The sequence below is a fragment of the Taudactylus pleione genome, unplaced genomic scaffold (genome assembly GCF_031769625.1).
Source record: "Taudactylus pleione unplaced genomic scaffold, aTauple2 ptg001149l, whole genome shotgun sequence".
In the NCBI taxonomy this organism is placed as follows: domain Eukaryota; kingdom Metazoa; phylum Chordata; class Amphibia; order Anura; family Myobatrachidae; genus Taudactylus; species Taudactylus pleione.
In genome coordinates this window covers 234,589-256,592 of record NW_028285550.1, presented here as the reverse complement: position 1 = coordinate 256,592, position 22,004 = coordinate 234,589, and the positions used below count along the sequence as shown (strand labels likewise).

The 22,004-nt window shown below is 50.5% G+C and overlaps 1 protein-coding gene across 2 annotated transcripts in view; it reads left to right on the top strand.

The window, feature by feature from the left end:
- The window catches only part of FAM117B (family with sequence similarity 117 member B), a 132,007-nt gene that overhangs the window by 66,877 nt on the left and 43,126 nt on the right, over positions 1-22,004 (top strand). For both annotated transcript variants that reach the window (XM_088462091.1, XM_088462090.1), the window contains one exon: positions 8,732-8,939. In XM_088462091.1, coding sequence (XP_088318217.1) covers positions 8,732-8,939 — 208 coding nt within the window. The remainder of the gene's footprint in view (positions 1-8,731; positions 8,940-22,004) is intronic.

Here is a 22,004-nt window from a genome sequence, read left to right as displayed (position 1 = left end):
GGTATCATGTCTGATGAGGAGACTGAGCGCTCTGTGGCTCCTGTGCTATTTTCCTGCAGACGCTGTGCTGCTGGAGTTGATGGGGAGGACTTATCTCAGGATGGTCTGTGCGGGCGGTGCCAGCTGGTACCGGGCCCCTCCAACCCCCCTGTATCACAGGACCCTCCTTGGGCGATGTTTTCACAGGTGCTGGCGTCTATTGCGGACCGGTTATCGGTCCCATCAGCGGTCCCTTCTAGGGCGTTACCGCAGCCCACCATCCCCCATTCCCCGAGGGTTCCACAAATGTTGCGGTCTTCCCCCGGGGCCCAGACTGTGGGTCCTTACTCGGGACTGCCTGTGTATGTGCAGTCTTCCCCAGGGACGCGTCAGTCTGTAGTGCCTTTGCAGAGTTTTGCTCCGACGGCTCCTCCGCCTTGGGTGGATGTTCTATCCAGCTCCGTACAGAGTCTGGCGGCTTCATCCTCGGCGTTTCAGTCCATGTTGCAAGGTGATGTGCCACCAAGGGTGTCTAAACGTCCGGTTGTGAGTTCACTAGCTGCGCAGTTGTCGGACTCGGAAGTGTCCTCAGATGATGGAGAAATCCATGAGGACTCTGACTCTGATGTCATGGGGCAGGAGGTGGAAGCTAAGTCCTCCATTAATGTTCCAGCCTTAGTTAGGGCGGTGCGGGCTATCCTACATGTTGAGGATGATGCGCCGGCTCCTAGGTCGAAGTTTCCTAATTTTAAAAAGGCCAAGGTGACCTCAACTGTGTTCCCCCTGTCTGATCAATTATCGGATCATATGGCGGCGGCCTGGCAATTACCTAGTAAGAGGTTCCATCCACAGAAGAGGTTGGCGGCGAACTATCCTTTTCCTGAAGCTCATTGCAGGAAATGGGAAACTCCGCCGGCGGTGGATTCCCACGTTACCCGCTTGATCAAAAGCGCGACGCTGCCATTGCCGTCTATCTCCTCTTTGAAGGATCCCACGGACAGGAAGGTGGAGACTTGTTTAAAGTCCATTTATTCTCTTTCCGGGGCGGTGGCTCGCCCGTCCATGGCTATCTCCTGGGTGGCTAAAGCCATTGAGGCATGGGCCAATGCCTTGGAGGATACCTTTCCTGATGAGGCTCTGGATATCCAGAGAGCGTTAGTGGGACAGATGCGGGATGCAGCTTCCTATATTGGGGAAGCGTCTTTGGATGCCAGCCTGCTCACTTCTAGGGTGTCGGCTGCAGCGGTGTCTGCTCGGCGCTCCCTGTGGCTGAGGTCCTGGAGGGCTGATGCAGATTCAAAAAAGGGTCTGGAGGCCTTGCCTTTTAATGGTGATTTACTATTTGGTCCGGATTTGGACAGAATAGTGGATACTTTGGCTAAGTCCAAGTCGGCTTTTCTCCCTTCGGCCTCTGCGCCGGCTAAAGTGAGGAGCTCTGCCTTTCGGTCCTTTCGGGTTCAGGGTAAGGCCAAGGGCCAGTCCTTCCCGAGACATTCGGCGACCAAGGCCGCACCCAAGCCCAAGAAGCAGGCATGGAGTGCTCGGCGTCCTTCTTCCAAGCAGGAGGATAAGCCTGCTGCCTGATGGGACGGGCCTCTCTCTGGGGGACCCCAGAGTGGGAGGCCGACTTCTCCAATTCGCCCAGTGTTGGCACAATACCACCACGGATGCCTGGGTTCGAGAAGTAGTCTCTCAGGGGTACGCCCTGTCTTTTCGGTTCAGGCCGCCCCACCAGTTTTTCTGTACGAGTCCTTCTCTGGACAAGACCAAAGCTGGTCAGATTCAGGTAGCTATAGAATCCTTGCTACAAGCAGGGGTCATTGTTCCCGTTCCGCAGTCTCAGCGCGGGACGGGGTACTATTCTACTCTGTTTCTGGTACAGAAACCCAATGGTTCTCATCGCCCTATCCTGAATTTGAAGTCTCTGAACAGATACCTCAGAGTTCCCAGGTTCAGGATGGAAACGTTACGTTCCATCATTCTGGCGATGGAACCCGGGGATTATATGGTCTCCCTCGATATCCAGGACGCCTATCTCCATGTGCCCATAGCACCGGCACATCAGCGGTATCTGAGGTTTGCTATCCTGAACCATCGCTACCAATTTCGGGCGTTGCCTTTTGGCCTTTCCACGGCTCCGAGGGTGTTCACCAAGGTGATGGCGGTTATGGCTGCCCACCTTCGGGGTCAGGGTCTACGTCTGTTGCCGTACCTGGACGATCTTCTGCTGCTGGCGAGCTCCCCGGAGGTGCTTCTTCGACATCTCCACCTGACCATTGCTTGTCTTCAAGCACACGGGTGGTTGATAAACTGGAAGAAGTCCTCCCTGATTCCATCACAGCGGATGGCTCATTTGGGAGCCCTGCTGGATTCTCGTCAGCAGCGGATTTTCCTGACTCCAGAGAAGGTCTCCTCCCTGCAGCTGCGGATACACAGTTGCCTGAGCAGTTGCCGCCTGTCGGTCCATTCAGCTATGAGAGTTCTGGGGTCCATGGTGTCGACATTCGACATGGTGGAATTTGCCCAGTTCCATTCCCGGCCCCTGCAGGGGCTGATTCTATCGGAATGGAACGGGTTACCTCACCGGATCCGCTCTCAGATGCTGGTGTTGTCCGCGGAGGTTCGGCAGTCTTTGGCTTGGTGGCTTCAGACGGCGCATCTGGTCGAGGGGCGCCCCTTTTGGATCCCGGACTGGGTCCTGCTCACGACGGATGCCAGTCTTCGGGGTTGGGGGGCAGTGACCGGCTCATTATTGCTTCAGGGTCGTTGGTCCGCGGAAGAAGCACTTCTCCCCATCAACATCCTGGAACTGCGGGCTGTGTACAGGGCCCTGCAGTCGTCCGGCCCCGCTCTTCACGGAAGGGCGGTTCAGGTGCAGTCCGACAACGCCACCACGGTGGCGTACATCAACCACCAAGGGGGAACTCGCAGTCGGGCAGCAATGTCGGAGGTGTCTCGCATTCTTGCTTGGGCGGAGTGTCACGTTCCAGCGATCTCGGCAGTCTTCATTCCCGGAGTCCTCAATTGGGAGGCGGACTTCCTCAGCCGTCACGATGTGCATCCCGGGGAATGGTCGCTTCACCCAGAGGTGTTTCAGCTACTCGTGGACAGGTGGGGGCTGCCGGAGCTGGACTTGATGGCCTCCCGTCACAATCACAAGTTGCCCGTTTACGGGTCAAGGACAAGAGACGCAGGCGCCTGTCTGGTAGACGCTCTGTCGGTGAAATGGGCGTATCTGTTTCCTCCGATATCCTTACTTCCTCGGGTTCTGCGGAAATTCAAGCAGGACGGCGGCACGCTCATGCTGGTGGCTCCGGCGTGGCCCAGACGTCCTTGGTACTCCGATCTGAGGTTCCTCTCCATCGACGCTCCGTACCTTCTTCCTCAGCGTCGGGACCTGTTGTCTCAGGGGCCCTGCCTTTACCCGGATCTGGGTCGGCTGTCTTTGACGGCGTGGCTCTTGAGACAGCCGTCTTGAGGTCTAGGGGTTTCTCCAGTTCAGTGATTGGTACCATGCTTAGGGCACGCAAGCCTGCTTCCGCGCGGATTTACCACAGGGTGTGGCGCACTTATTTTCAGTGGTGTGAATCCAGAAACTATGATCCGCAGGTGTTCCGGGTTTCCAGAATCTTGGAATTTCTTCAATCGGGTTTGGACCTCGGCTTACGCCTGGCCTCTCTGAAGGTTCATGTGTCTGCTTTGTCCGTGTGGTTTCAGCGACGGATTGCTACACTGCCAGATGTTTACACCTTTTTCCAAGGTGTTCTCACGATCCAGCCTCCCTTCGTGCCTCCGGTGGCTCCGTGGGACTTGACGGTGGTACTGAGTGTCTTGCAGGGTCCTCCTTTTGAGCCGCTTGAGTCGGTGGAGCTCAAGTGGCTGACGTTTAAGACCATTTTTCTCCTGGCAATTGCTTCGGCCAGGAGGGTTTCAGAATTGGGGGCGCTTTCCTGTCGCCCTCCTTTTCTGATTTTTCACCAGGACAGGGCAGTGCTCCGCACGCGTCCTGAGTTTTCGCCCAAAGTGGTTTCAAAGTTCCACATTAATCAGGAACTTGTTGTGCCAGCTTTTCAGTCACCTGATCTTGCTGCTGGTGAGGCTTCCTTGGATGTGGTCCGGGCACTTAGAATCTATGTGGACCGGACTGCTTCGGTTAGGAAGTCGGATTCTTTGTTTGTCCTCTTCGGTTTTCACAAGAGGGGTTGGCCTGCCAACAAGCAAACGTTAGCCCGTTGGCTTCGTTCAGTTATTTGTGAGGCTTATGCGCAGGAGGGTTTACCTGTGCCAGCCTCTGTTAAGGCTCATTCCACTCGTTCTGTGGGTCCCTCTTGGGCTGCTAGACGTGGCGCCTCCGCTGTTCAGCTGTGTAAGGCGGCTACTTGGTCTTCAATTCAGACGTTTTTGAGGTTTTATGCGTTTGACACCTTCGCCTCTCAGGATGCATCCTTTGGGCGCCGGGTGCTCCTTTCAGCACAGGAGCGTCCCCGCCCTTAGTTGAACTGCTTTGGGACATCCCCAAGGTCAACCCTGTGGACCCCCTATGGACCCTGAAGTAGAAAACAAGAGATATGGTAAGAACTTACCTTTGTTATCTCTGTTTCTACGAAGTCCATAGGGTCCACAGGGCGCCCGCCCTGACGCACCTGGCTTCAAATGGGCTGTGTGGCTGGTCACCGGTTTTCCGTCTCCCATTTCTGTGAGTATGGTTTCTTGTGTGTTCCAGTCTTCCTTCTCTCTGTTTAGTCTCCTCCTCCGGCCTTAGCTGCTTACCAACTGAGGTGCCTGTGGCCGGGGCGGGGTATAGAGGAGGACGGACCCAAGTGCATCCTGGGAGCAGCAAAGCTTTAACTGCGTGGTGCCCGTGGATCCAGATCCAGCTATACCCCAAGGTCAACCCTGTGGACCCTATGGACTTCGTAGAAACAGAGATAACAAAGGTAAGTTCTTACCATATCTCTTGTTTTAAGATAGTTATACTGTATGCTAAATCAGTTTGTGTTTTAGGAAGCAACTGGTTTTGGGTGGTATATTAGAATGGTGGAAATTGCTTCACTACTTTGAAATCTAAGATCTATTTATTTATATTTTATGAGATAGTTTGATGAAGTAACCACATGACTGAGTTACCCCCCATGGTAATGTGTATTGGAGTAGGATAAAAGAGGACATGTGAGTCCTGTATGTGTGTATTTTGAACATCAAGACTGCTGTAACATCTGTATGCTGTACCCCCTTGACACTGAGGGGAAGAGTCTTTCCAAGACTATTGAGCAATAAACATCTCTGCCTTACGACTGCATCCGAATCCTGCGACCAACAGAATTGCACAACACGCTATTCCGTTCTCCGGCTGTTCTGGACTGAGCCCAGGTGCCTCCAAGCTCAAGTCCTCTGCCACCTACAGTGTAGAGCCTGGTTCACTGCGAGGGATCAGGAGGAATTGGCCGACACCAATCAGGAGGTGCGGCCGCAGCTAGTCAACGCATAAGCCGCAGAAGCCGTTCCAGGTGCCGAGGGTAGGAGCATGGTTCTATGTAAGAAGAGGTTCAAAACACCGATGGTAGTTTGGTGGTGGTGGCAGCATCGTTACATGCCCATGGCGCAGTGGGTGGAGTTAGTGACAGGCGGTTACTGACGTTAAGTGGGAATCCCGAATACCCTAATATCCAGTGGGGATCAAACACAGTCTGCGATCGGGTGTCGAGTTGAGGTCCTCCAGTCACACTGATCGTATATGTTATTGTACCATATTTCTTATAATACTAGAATCTGTTGTTGTACAGGATCTCTTCTAGTAATCGGATCTGTTGTTGTACAGGATCTCTTATAATACTTGAATCTGTTATTGTACATTATCTCTTCTAGTGATCGGATCTGTTGTTGTACAGGATCTCTTAGAATACTAGAATCTGTTATTGTACAGGATCTCTTCTAGTAATCGGATCTGTTGTACAGGATCTCTTAGAATACTAGAATCTGTTATTGTACATTATCTCTTCTAGTGATCGGATCTGTTGTTGTACAGGATCTCTTAGAATACTAGAATCTGTTATTGTACAGGATCTCTTCTAGTAATCGGATCTGTTGTACAGGATCTCTTAGAATACTAGAATCTGTTGTTGTACAGTATCTCTTCTAGTGATCGGATCTGTTGTTGTACAGGATCTCTTAGAATACTAGAATCTGTTATTGTACAGTATCTCTCCTAGTGATCGGATCTGTTGTACAGGATCTCTTAGAATACTAGAATCTGTTATTGTACAGGATCTCTTCTAGTAATCGGATCTGTTGTACAGGATCTCTTAGAATACTAGAATCTGTTATTGTACAGTAGCTCTTCTAGTGATCGGATCTGTTGTTGTACAGGATCTCTTAGAATACTAGAATCTGTTATTGTACAGTATCTCTCCTAGTGATCGGATCTGTTGTACAGGATCTCTTATAATACTAGAATCTGTTATTGTACAGTATCTCTTCTAGTGATCGGATCTGTTGTTGTACAGGATCTCTTATAACACTAGAATCTGTTATTGTACAGTATCTCTTCTAGTGATCGGATCTGTTGTTGTACAGGATCTCTTATAACACTAGAATCTGTTATTGTACAGTATCTCTTCTAGTGATCGGATCTGTTGTTGTACAGGATCTCTTATAATACTAGAATCTGTTATTGTACAGTAGCTCTTCTAGTGATCGGATCTGTTGTTGTACAGGATCTCTTCTAGTAATCGGATCTGTTGTTGTACAGGATCTCTTATAATACTAGAATCTGTTATTGTACAGGATCTCTTCTAGTGATCGGATCTGTTGTTGTACAGGATTTCTTATAATACTAGAATAAGTTATTGTACAGGATCTCTTCTAGTAATCGGATCTGTTGTACAGGATCTCTTATAATACTAGAATCTGTTATTGTACAGGATCTCTTCTAGTGATCGGATCTGTTGTACAGGATCTCTTATAACACTAGAATCTGTTATTGTACAGTAGCTCTTCTAGTGATCGGATCTGTTGTACAGGATCTCTTATAATACTAGAATCTGTTATTGTACAGTATCTCTTCTAGTGATCGGATCTGTTGTACAGGATCTCTTATAATACTAGAATAAGTTATTGTACAGGATCTCTTCTAGTGATCGGATCTGTTGTACAGGATCTCTTATAATACTAGAATCTGTTATTGTACAGTATCTCTTCTAGTGATCGGATCTGTTGTTGTACAGGATCTCTTATAACACTAGAATCTGTTATTGTACAGTATCTCTTCTAGTAATCGGATCTGTTGTTGTACAGGATCTCTTATGCTGGGTACACACGGGATGATCTGTTCAGCGAACGATCTCCCTTGAAATTCCTGGTGTGCTGGATGAACGATATTGTTCATCGTTGGTGATATCTTTGGTGTGTGGATGAACGACCAACGATCACATGCCCCTATGGAAAGTGCACGATATCGTCCAGCGGGAGCGCGCATTGTTTGTCGTTCATTGCATACACACGGAACAATATGAGCGATATATCGTTGAAAGATATCGTTAGCGTTCATATCTTAACGATATATCGTTCCGTGTGTATGCACCTTTATAGTGGCAGGATGTGTACTAGATGTTAGATGGAACAGTTCTATGTGGTCATTGCTTTCTTCCTGCTCTTTTCTTCCTGTCACAACCAAGCATGAATAGAGCAGCAGGTTTGGTTGTGCCAGCTCACAATTCTAAGCTGGATTAGTCCTTTTCCATAGGCCAAGGTGAGATCCGGCAGCTCATCTCAGTGGCCATCAGCAGCTCTATTGTCCTGTGCTTGGCTGTGAGCTGAGCTCTGCAAAGGAAGGACCTAATGCAATTCACAGTAAGATGCTGAACTGTCCGGAAGCACATTTATACACGAGTTGTTTAGTATTGCCATCCCCTGCCTAGTGCCTGGTGCCTGGTACTGCCGCTGTATTACAGTGCGGCATATTTCCCCATACTGAATATTATTGGTGGGACGTTCTGTACAGTGAGAGGTACAGGAGGCGGCTATATAACGCACATTATATTCATGTGATAATTCTATCTCTTAAAAATAAAGTGAAACATTTTAACCTTTTTGTTTTTGTAAACCTCTATAACGCCAGGAAATTCTACAGAGTCAGCAAAACGTTGTATATAATAAACCATTAGAGCAGAGGTTCCCAAATACTGTCCTCAAGGCTCCCTAATAATCCAGGTTTCATTTAAAGAGATCCTTGGTTACGCACAGATGGTTCAATCAAATGACAGAGGTACTAATTAAGTCACCTGTGGTTAAGCATGGATATCCTTAAAACCAGGACTGTTGGGGTACCTCAAGGACAGAGTTTGGGAACCACTAGCTTAGAGTATTCTTATGCAGGTGCTGTCACGCCTCTATCTGTGCTTCCCGGGCATGCAGTAACCCTAGTGGCCTGTAGGTGGTGCTCTCCTTTGTATGTGCCATGGCCGGTGACTCTATGCTCTCCTGCTAAACCAACCCAGCCCCAATCTGGGATCAGAGACGAGTACATAAATGCCGCAATGGCTAAAAGTTCCGCAAGTAAAACACAATATTTGCTTTACACAAATACAAACTGAAAATAAAATAAAGTTGTTCAATGTCTTTCATATGGTAAATTCTAGTGATGTGCTAAATCCAGGACATTATAATTCTGAGCACTTTGGGTTTTAAGGAAAAATTATTTGCATCATTTTTTTTTATTTTTTTGTTTTGTATGTTTTCTCTATTTCTTTTCTAGCCACAAGATATCCCAGATGGACACCGCGCCCCCCCACCGCTTTCCCTACGCAGTGTGGACACTCAAACTCCCGGAGGGAATGACCGCAGCAACAACAGCAGCCGCTCGCAGTCCATATCGCCCGCCTCCTTCATCACCATATCTAACGAATGCAATGAGGAAAGCCTGTGCCCAGCTGACTGCACCCTGGCAGAGCCTCCAGACAAAGGTAGTGATGCTGGCGCTAATGCCATCCACTGACCTATAAGAGCTGTGGTGTATAGAAAATCTAATAACGTGTATGTATGTACACACACACACACACACACACACACACACGTTATTGTATTAGTGTGTATAGCAGACTCCCTGTCCCTAAGACTTATTGTGGGTACTATGAAAAAACATGGTACACGGTGCCCAACGCATCTACTTCATTCACTAAACTGCGGGAAAAACATGAACCAATACGTGGCCCAATTATCACTGACAACGCTACTACAAATATTATATATTCCTGTAATAATCCATGTGCCTCCAGATGTCTGATAAGTGCGTGCAGTGCAGAGATAAATAACCTGCACATACTGCATGGCTCCCTTACACACGCACACTGCATGGCTCCCTTACACACGCACACTGCATGGCTCCCTTACACACGCACACTGCATAGCTCCCTTACACACACACACGCACACTGCATAGCTCCCTTACACACGCACACTGCATAGCTCCCTTACACACGCACACTGCATAGCTCCCTTACACACACACACTGCATGGCTCCCTTACACACACACACACACACTGCATGGCTCCCTTACACACACACACTGCATGGCTCCCTTACACACACACACACTGCATGGCTCCCTTACACACACACACACACTGCATGGCTCCCTTACACACACACACACACACTGCATAGCTCCCTTACACACACACACACACACACACACACACACACACACTGCATAGCTCCCTTACACACACACACACACTGCATAGCTCCCTTACACACACACACACACACACTGCATAGCTCCCTTACACACACACTGCATAGCTCCCTTACACACGCACATTGCATAGCTCCCTTACACACACTGCATGGCTCCCTTACACACACACTGCATAGCTCCCTTACACACACACACTGCATGGCTCCCTTACACACACACACACTGCATAGCTCCCTTACACACACACATTGCATAGCTCCCTTACACACACTGCATGGCTCCCTTACACACACACTGCATAGCTCCCTTACACACACACACTGCATGGCTCCCTTACACACGCACATTGCATAGCTCCCTTACACACACACACACACACACACACACTGCATAGCTCCCTTACACACACACACACACATTGCATAGCTCCCTTACACACACTGCATGGCTCCCTTACACACACACACACACTGCATAGCTCCCTTACACACACACACTGCATGGCTCCCTTACACACGCACATTGCATAGCTCCCTTACACACACACACACACACACACTGCATAGCTCCCTTACACACGCACACTGCATAGCTCCCTTACACACACACACACTGCATTGCTCCCTTACACACACACGCACACTGCATTGCTCCCTTACACACACACGCACATTGCATAGCTCCCTTACACACGCACATTGCATGGCTCCCTTACACACACACACACACACACACACACACACACACACACTGCATGGCTCCCTTACACACACACACACACACACTGCATGGCTCCCTTACACACACACACACACACACTGCATAGCTCCCTTACACACGCACATTGCATAGCTCCCTTACACACACACACACACTGCATGGCTCCCTTACACACACACTGCATGGCTCCCTTACACACACACACACACTGCATAGCTCCCTTACACACACACACTGCATAGCTCCCTTACACACACACACACACACACACTGCATGGCTCCCTTACACACACACACACACACTGCATAGCTCCCTTACACACGCACACTGCATAGCTCCCTTACACACACACACACTGCATGGCTCCCTTACACACACACACACTGCATAGCTCCCTTACACACACACACACTGCATGGCTCCCTTACACACACACACACACACACACTGCATGGCTCCCTTACACACACACACACACACACTGCATGGCTCCCTTACACACACACACACACACTGCATGGCTCCCTTACACACACACACACGCACTGCATGGCTCCCTTACACACACACGCACTGCATAGCTCCCTTACACACACACACTGCATAGCTCCCTTACACACACACACTGCATAGCTCCCTTACACACACACACACTGCATAGCTCCCTTACACACACACACACACACACACACACACACACACACTGCATGGCTCCCTTACACACACACTGCATAGCTCCCTTACACACACACACACTGCATAGCTCCCTTACACACACACACTGCATAGCTCCCTTACACACACTGCATAGCTCCCTTACACACACACACACACACACACACACACACACACACACACACACACTGCATGGCTCCCTTACACACTGCATAGCTCCCTTACACACACACTGCATGGCTCCCTTACACACACACACTGCATGGCTCCCTTACACACACACACACACACACACACACTGCATGGCTCCCTTACACACACACACACACACTGCATGGCTCCCTTACACACACACACACACACACACACACACACACACTGCATGGCTCCATTACACACACTGCATAGCTCCCTTACACACACACACACACTGCATGGCTCCCTTACACACACACACACACACTGCATAGCTCCCTTACACACACACACACACACACACACACACACACTGCATAGCTCCCTTACACACACACACACACTGCATAGCTCCCTTACACACACACACACACACACTGCATAGCTCCCTTACACACACACTGCATAGCTCCCTTACACACGCACATTGCATAGCTCCCTTACACACACTGCATGGCTCCCTTACACACACACTGCATAGCTCCCTTACACACACACACTGCATGGCTCCCTTACACACACACACACTGCATAGCTCCCTTACACACACACATTGCATAGCTCCCTTACACACACTGCATGGCTCCCTTACACACACACTGCATAGCTCCCTTACACACACACACTGCATGGCTCCCTTACACACGCACATTGCATAGCTCCCTTACACACACACACACACACACACACACTGCATAGCTCCCTTACACACACACACACACACATTGCATAGCTCCCTTACACACACTGCATGGCTCCCTTACACACACACACACACTGCATAGCTCCCTTACACACACACACTGCATGGCTCCCTTACACACGCACATTGCATAGCTCCCTTACACACACACACACACACACACTGCATAGCTCCCTTACACACGCACACTGCATAGCTCCCTTACACACACACACACTGCATTGCTCCCTTACACACACACGCACACTGCATTGCTCCCTTACACACACACGCACATTGCATAGCTCCCTTACACACGCACATTGCATGGCTCCCTTACACACACACACACACACACACACACACACACACACACTGCATGGCTCCCTTACACACACACACACACACACTGCATGGCTCCCTTACACACACACACACACACACTGCATAGCTCCCTTACACACGCACATTGCATAGCTCCCTTACACACACACACACACTGCATGGCTCCCTTACACACACACTGCATGGCTCCCTTACACACACACACACACTGCATAGCTCCCTTACACACACACACTGCATAGCTCCCTTACACACACACACACACACACACTGCATGGCTCCCTTACACACACACACACACACTGCATAGCTCCCTTACACACGCACACTGCATAGCTCCCTTACACACACACACACTGCATGGCTCCCTTACACACACACACACTGCATAGCTCCCTTACACACACACACACTGCATGGCTCCCTTACACACACACACACACACACACTGCATGGCTCCCTTACACACACACACACACACACTGCATGGCTCCCTTACACACACACACACACACTGCATGGCTCCCTTACACACACACACACGCACTGCATGGCTCCCTTACACACACACGCACTGCATAGCTCCCTTACACACACACACTGCATAGCTCCCTTACACACACACACTGCATAGCTCCCTTACACACACACACACTGCATAGCTCCCTTACACACACACACACACACACACACACACACACACACTGCATGGCTCCCTTACACACACACTGCATAGCTCCCTTACACACACACACACTGCATAGCTCCCTTACACACACACACTGCATAGCTCCCTTACACACACTGCATAGCTCCCTTACACACACACACACACACACACACACACACACACACACACACACACACTGCATGGCTCCCTTACACACTGCATAGCTCCCTTACACACACACTGCATGGCTCCCTTACACACACACACTGCATGGCTCCCTTACACACACACACACACACACACACACACACTGCATGGCTCCCTTACACACACACACACACACTGCATGGCTCCCTTACACACACACACACACTGCATAGCTCCCTTACACACACACACACACACACACACACACACACTGCATGGCTCCATTACACACACTGCATAGCTCCCTTACACACACACACACTGCATGGCTCCCTTACACACACTGCATGGCTCCCTACACACACACACACACTGCATGGCTCCCTACACACACACACACACACACTGCATGGCTCCCTTACACACACACTGCATAGCTCCCTTACACACACACACACACACTGCATGGCTCCCTTACACACACACACACACACACACACACACTGCATGGCTCCCTTACACACACACACACACACACACACTGCATAGCTCCCTTAAACACACACACTGCATAGCTCCCTTACACACACACACTGCATGGCTCCCTTACACACACACACACACACTGCATAGCTCCCTTACACACACACACACACTCTGCATAGCTCCCTTACACACACACATTGCATAGCTCCCTTACACACACACACTGCATGGCTCCCTTACACACACACACACACACACTGCATGGCTCCCTTACACACACACACACACACACTGCATGGCTCCCTTACACACACACACACACACTGCATGGCTCCCTTACACACACACACACTGCATAGCTCCCTTACAGGCACACACACTGCATGGCTCCCTTACAGGCACACACACTGCATGGCTCCCTTACACACACACACACACACACACACACTGCATGGCTCCCTTATACACACACACTGCATGGCTCCCTTACACACACACACACACACACACACTGCATGGCTCCCTTACACACACACACACACACTGCATGGCTCCCTTACACACACACACACACACACTGCATAGCTCCCTTACACACACACACACACGGCATAGCTCCCTTACACACACACACACACGGCATAGCTCCCTTACACACACACACACACGGCATAGCTCCCTTACACACACACACGGCATAGCTCCCTTACACACACACACACACGGCATGGCTCCCTTACACACACACACACACACACACACACACTGCATGGCTCCCTTACACACACACACACACACACACACACACTGCATGGCTCCCTTACACACACACACACACACACACACTGCATGGCTCCCTTACACACACACACACACTGCATAGCTCCCTTACACACACACACACACACACACACACTGCATAGCTCCCTTACACACACACACACACACTGCATAGCTCCCTTACACACACACACACACACACACTGCATAGCTCCCTTACACACACACTGCATAGCTCCCTTACACACGCACATTGCATAGCTCCCTTACACACACTGCATGGCTCCCTTACACACACACTGCATAGCTCCCTTACACACACACACTGCATGGCTCCCTTACACACACACACACTGCATAGCTCCCTTACACACACACATTGCATAGCTCCCTTACACACACTGCATGGCTCCCTTACACACACACACACACTGCATAGCTCCCTTACACACACACACTGCATGGCTCCCTTACACACGCACATTGCATAGCTCCCTTACACACACACACACACACACACACACTGCATAGCTCCCTTACACACACACACACACATTGCATAGCTCCCTTACACACACTGCATGGCTCCCTTACACACACACACACACTGCATAGCTCCCTTACACACACACACTGCATGGCTCCCTTACACACGCACATTGCATAGCTCCCTTACACACACACACACACACACACACACTGCATAGCTCCCTTACACACACACGCACATTGCATAGCTCCCTTACACACACACACACTGCATTGCTCCCTTACACACACACGCACATTGCATAGCTCCCTTACACACGCACATTGCATAGCTCCCTTACACACACACACACTGCATGGCTCCCTTACACACACACACACACACTGCATGGCTCCCTTACACACACACACTGCATGGCTCCCTTACACACACACACACACACACACACTGCATGGCTCCCTTACACACACACACACACACACTGCATGGCTCCCTTACACACACACACACACACTGCATAGCTCCCTTACACACACACACACACACACACTGCATAGCTCCCTTACACACACACACACACACTGCATAGCTCCCTTACACACACACACACACACACACACTGCATAGCTCCCTTACACACACACTGCATAGCTCCCTTACACACGCACATTGCATAGCTCCCTTACACACACTGCATGGCTCCCTTACACACACACTGCATAGCTCCCTTACACACACACACTGCATGGCTCCCTTACACACACACACACTGCATAGCTCCCTTACACACACACATTGCATAGCTCCCTTACACACACTGCATGGCTCCCTTACACACACACACACACTGCATAGCTCCCTTACACACACACACTGCATGGCTCCCTTACACACGCACATTGCATAGCTCCCTTACACACATACACACACACACACACTGCATAGCTCCCTTACACACACACACACACATTGCATAGCTCCCTTACACACACTGCATGGCTCCCTTACACACACACACACACTGCATAGCTCCCTTACACACACACACTGCATGGCTCCCTTACACACGCACATTGCATAGCTCCCTTACACACACACACACACACACACTGCATAGCTCCCTTACACACGCACACTGCATAGCTCCCTTACACACACACACACTGCATTGCTCCCTTACACACACACGCACATTGCATAGCTCCCTTACACACGCACATTGCATAGCTCCCTTACACACACACACTGCATGGCTCCCTTACACACACACACACACTGCATAGCTCCCTTACACACACACACACACACACACACTGCATAGCTCCCTTACACACACACTGCATAGCTCCCTTACACACGCACATTGCATAGCTCCCTTACACACACTGCATGGCTCCCTTACACACACACTGCATAGCTCCCTTACACACACACACTGCATGGCTCCCTTACACACACACACACTGCATAGCTCCCTTACACACACACATTGCATAGCTCCCTTACACACACTGCATGGCTCCCTTACACACACACACACACTGCATAGCTCCCTTACACACACACACTGCATGGCTCCCTTACACACGCACATTGCATAGCTCCCTTACACACACACACACACACACTGCATAGCTCCCTTACACACACACACACACATTGCATAGCTCCCTTACACACACTGCATGGCTCCCTTACACACACACACACACTGCATAGCTCCCTTACACACACACACTGCATGGCTCCCTTACACACGCACATTGCATAGCTCCCTTACACACACACACACACACACACTGCATAGCTCCCTTACACACGCACACTGCATAGCTCCCTTACACACACACACACTGCATTGCTCCCTTACACACACACGCACATTGCATAGCTCCCTTACACACGCACATTGCATAGCTCCCTTACACACACACACACTGCATGGCTCCCTTACACACACACACACACACACACACACACACACACTGCATGGCTCCCTTACACACACACACACACACACTGCATGGCTCCCTTACACACACACACACACACACACTGCATAGCTCCCTTACACACGCACATTGCATAGCTCCCTTACACACACACACACACTGCATGGCTCCCTTACACACACACTGCATGGCTCCCTTACACACACACACACACACTGCATAGCTCCCTTACACACACACACTGCATAGCTCCCTTACACACACACACACACACTGCATGGCTCCCTTACACACACACACTGCATAGCTCCCTTACACACGCACACTGCATAGCTCCCTTACACACACACACACTGCATGGCTCCCTTACACACACACACACTGCATAGCTCCCTTACACACACACACACTGCATGGCTCCCTTACACACACACACACACACACTGCATGGCTCCCTTACACACACACACACACACACTGCATGGCTCCCTTACACACACACACACACACTGCATGGCTCCCTTACACACACACACACGCACTGCATGGCTCCCTTACACACACACGCACTGCATAGCTCCCTTACACACACACACTGCATAGCTCCCTTACACACACACACTGCATAGCTCCCTTACACACACACACACTGCATAGCTCCCTTACACACACACACACACACACACACACACACACACTGCATGGCTCCCTTACACACACACTGCATAGCTCCCTTACACACACACACACTGCATAGCTCCCTTACACACACACACTGCATAGCTCCCTTACACACACTGCATAGCTCCCTTACACACACACACACACACACACACACACTGCATGGCTCCCTTACACACTGCATAGCTCCCTTACACACACACTGCATGGCTCCCTTACACACACACACTGCATGGCTCCCTTACACACACACACACACACACTGCATGGCTCCCTTACACACACACACACACACACTGCATGGCTCCCTTACACACACACACACACACTGCATAGCTCCCTTACACACACACACACACACACACACACACACACACACTGCATGGCTCCATTACACACACTGCATAGCTCCCTTACACACACACACACTGCATGGCTCCCTTACACACACTGCATGGCTCCCTACACACACACACACACTGCATGGCTCCCTACACACACACACACACACACTGCATGGCTCCCTTACACACACACTGCATAGCTCCCTTACACACACACACACACACTGCATGGCTCCCTTACACACACACACACACACACACACACACACTGCATGGCTCCCTTACACACACACACACACACTGCATAGCTCCCTTAAACACACACACTGCATAGCTCCCTTACACACACACACTGCATGGCTCCCTTACACACACACACACACACTGCATAGCTCCCTTACACACACACACACACTCTGCATAGCTCCCTTACACACACACATTGCATAGCTCCCTTACACACACACACTGCATGGCTCCCTTACACACACACACACACACACTGCATGGCTCCCTTACACACACACACACACACACACACTGCATGGCTCCCTTACACACACACACACACACTGCATGGCTCCCTTACACACACACACACTGCATAGCTCCCTTACAGGCACACACACTGCATGGCTCCCTTACAGGCACACACACTGCATGGCTCCCTTACACACACACACACACACACTGCATGGCTCCCTTATACACACACACTGCATGGCTCCCTTACACACACACACACACACACACACACACTGCATGGCTCCCTTACACACACACACACACACTGCATGGCTCCCTTACACACACACACACACACACTGCATGGCTCCCTTACACACACACACACACACACTGCATAGCTCCCTTACACACACACACACACGGCATAGCTCCCTTACACACACACACACACGGCATAGCTCCCTTACACACACACACACACGGCATAGCTCCCTTACACACACACACGGCATAGCTCCCTTACACACACACACACACGGCATGGCTCCCTTACACACACACACACACACACACACACACACACACACTGCATGGCTCCCTTACACACACACACACACACACACACACACACTGCATGGCTCCCTTACACACACACACACACACTGCATGGCTCCCTTACACACACACACACACTGCATAGCTCCCTTACACACACACACACACACACACACACTGCATAGCTCCCTTACACACACACACACACACTGCATAGCTCCCTTACACACACACACACACACACACTGCATAGCTCCCTTACACACACACTGCATAGCTCCCTTACACACGCACATTGCATAGCTCCCTTACACACACTGCATGGCTCCCTTACACACACACTGCATAGCTCCCTTACACACACACACTGCATGGCTCCCTTACACACACACACACTGCATAGCTCCCTTACACACACACATTGCATAGCTCCCTTACACACACTGCATGGCTCCCTTACACACACACACACACTGCATAGCTCCCTTACACACACACACTGCATGGCTCCCTTACACACGCACATTGCATAGCTCCCTTACACACACACACACACACACACACACTGCATAGCTCCCTTACACACACACACACACATTGCATAGCTCCCTTACACACACTGCATGGCTCCCTTACACACACACACACACTGCATAGCTCCCTTACACACACACACTGCATGGCTCCCTTACACACGCACATTGCATAGCTCCCTTACACACACACACACACACACACTGCATAGCTCCCTTACACACGCACACTGCATAGCTCCCTTACACACACACACACTGCATTGCTCCCTTACACACACACGCACATTGCATAGCTCCCTTACACACGCACATTGCATAGCTCCCTTACACACACACACACTGCATGGCTCCCTTACACACACACACACACACTGCATGGCTCCCTTACACACACACACTGCATGGCTCCCTTACACACACACACTGCATGGCTCCCTTACACACACACACACACACACTGCATGGCTCCCTTACACACACACACACACACTGCATAGCTCCCTTACACACACACACACACACACACTGCATAGCTCCCTTACACACACACACACACTGCATAGCTCCCTTACACACACACACACACACACACACTGCATAGCTCCCTTACACACACACTGCATAGCTCCCTTACACACGCACATTGCATAGCTCCCTTACACACACTGCATGGCTCCCTTACACACACACTGCATAGCTCCCTTACACACACACACTGCATGGCTCCCTTACACACACACACACTGCATAGCTCCCTTACACACACACATTGCATAGCTCCCTTACACACACTGCATGGCTCCCTTACACACACACACACACTGCATAGCTCCCTTACACACACACACTGCATGGCTCCCTTACACACGCACATTGCATAGCTCCCTTACACACACACACACACACACACACTGCATAGCTCCCTTACACACACACACACACATTGCATAGCTCCCTTACACACACTGCATGGCTCCCTTACACACACACACACACTGCATAGCTCCCTTACACACACACACTGCATGGCTCCCTTACACACGCACATTGCATAGCTCCCTTACACACACACACACACACACACACACTGCATAGCTCCCTTACACACGCACACTGCATAGCTCCCTTACACACACACACTGCATTGCTCCCTTACACACACACGCACATTGCATAGCTCCCTTACACACGCACATTGCATAGCTCCCTTACACACACACACACTGCATGGCTCCCTTACACACACACACACACACACACACTGCATGGCTCCCTTACACACACACACACACACACTGCATGGCTCCCTTACACACACACACACACACTGCATAGCTCCCTTACACACACACACACTGCATAGCTCCCTTACACACGCACATTGCATAGCTCCCTTACACACACACACACACTGCATGGCTCCCTTACACACACACTGCATGGCTCCCTTACACACACACACACTGCATAGCTCCCTTACACACACACACTGCATAGCTCCCTTACACACACACACACACACACACTGCATGGCTCCCTTACACACACACACACACACTGCATAGCTCCCTTACACACGCACACTGCATAGCTCCCTTACACACACACACACTGCATGGCTCCCTTACACACACACACACTGCATAGCTCCCTTACACACACACACACTGCATGGCTCCCTTACACACACACACACACACACACACACACTGCATGGCTCCCTTACACACACACACACACACTGCATGGCTCCCTTACACACACACACACGCACTGCATGGCTCCCTTACACACACACGCACTGCATAGCTCCCTTACACACACACACTGCATAGCTCCCTTACACACACACACACACTGCATAGCTCCCTTACACACGCACATTGCATAGCTCCCTTACACACACACACACTGCATAGCTCCCTTACACACACACACACACACACACACACACACACACACACACACACACACACACACACTGCATGGCTCCCTTACACACACACACACTGCATAGCTCCCTTACACACACACACTGCATAGCTCCCTTACACACACTGCATAGCTCCCTTACACACACACACACACACACACACACACTGCATGGCTCCCTTACACACTGCATAGCTCCCTTACACACACACTGCATGGCTCCCTTACACACACACACTGCATGGCTCCCTTACACACACACACACACACACACACACACTGCATGGCTCCCTTACACACACACACACACACTGCATGGCTCCCTTACACACACACACACACACACACACTGCATAGCTCCCTTACACACACACACACACACACTGCATGGCTCCATTACACACACTGCATAGCTCCCTTACACACACACACACTGCATGGCTCCCTTACACACACTGCATGGCTCCCTACACACACACACACACTGCATGGCTCCCTACACACACACACACACACACTGCATGGCTCCCTTACACACACACTGCATAGCTCCCTTACACACACACACACACACTGCATGGCTCCCTTACACACACACACACACACACACACACACACACACACACACACACACACACACTGCATGGCTCCCTTACACACACACACACAC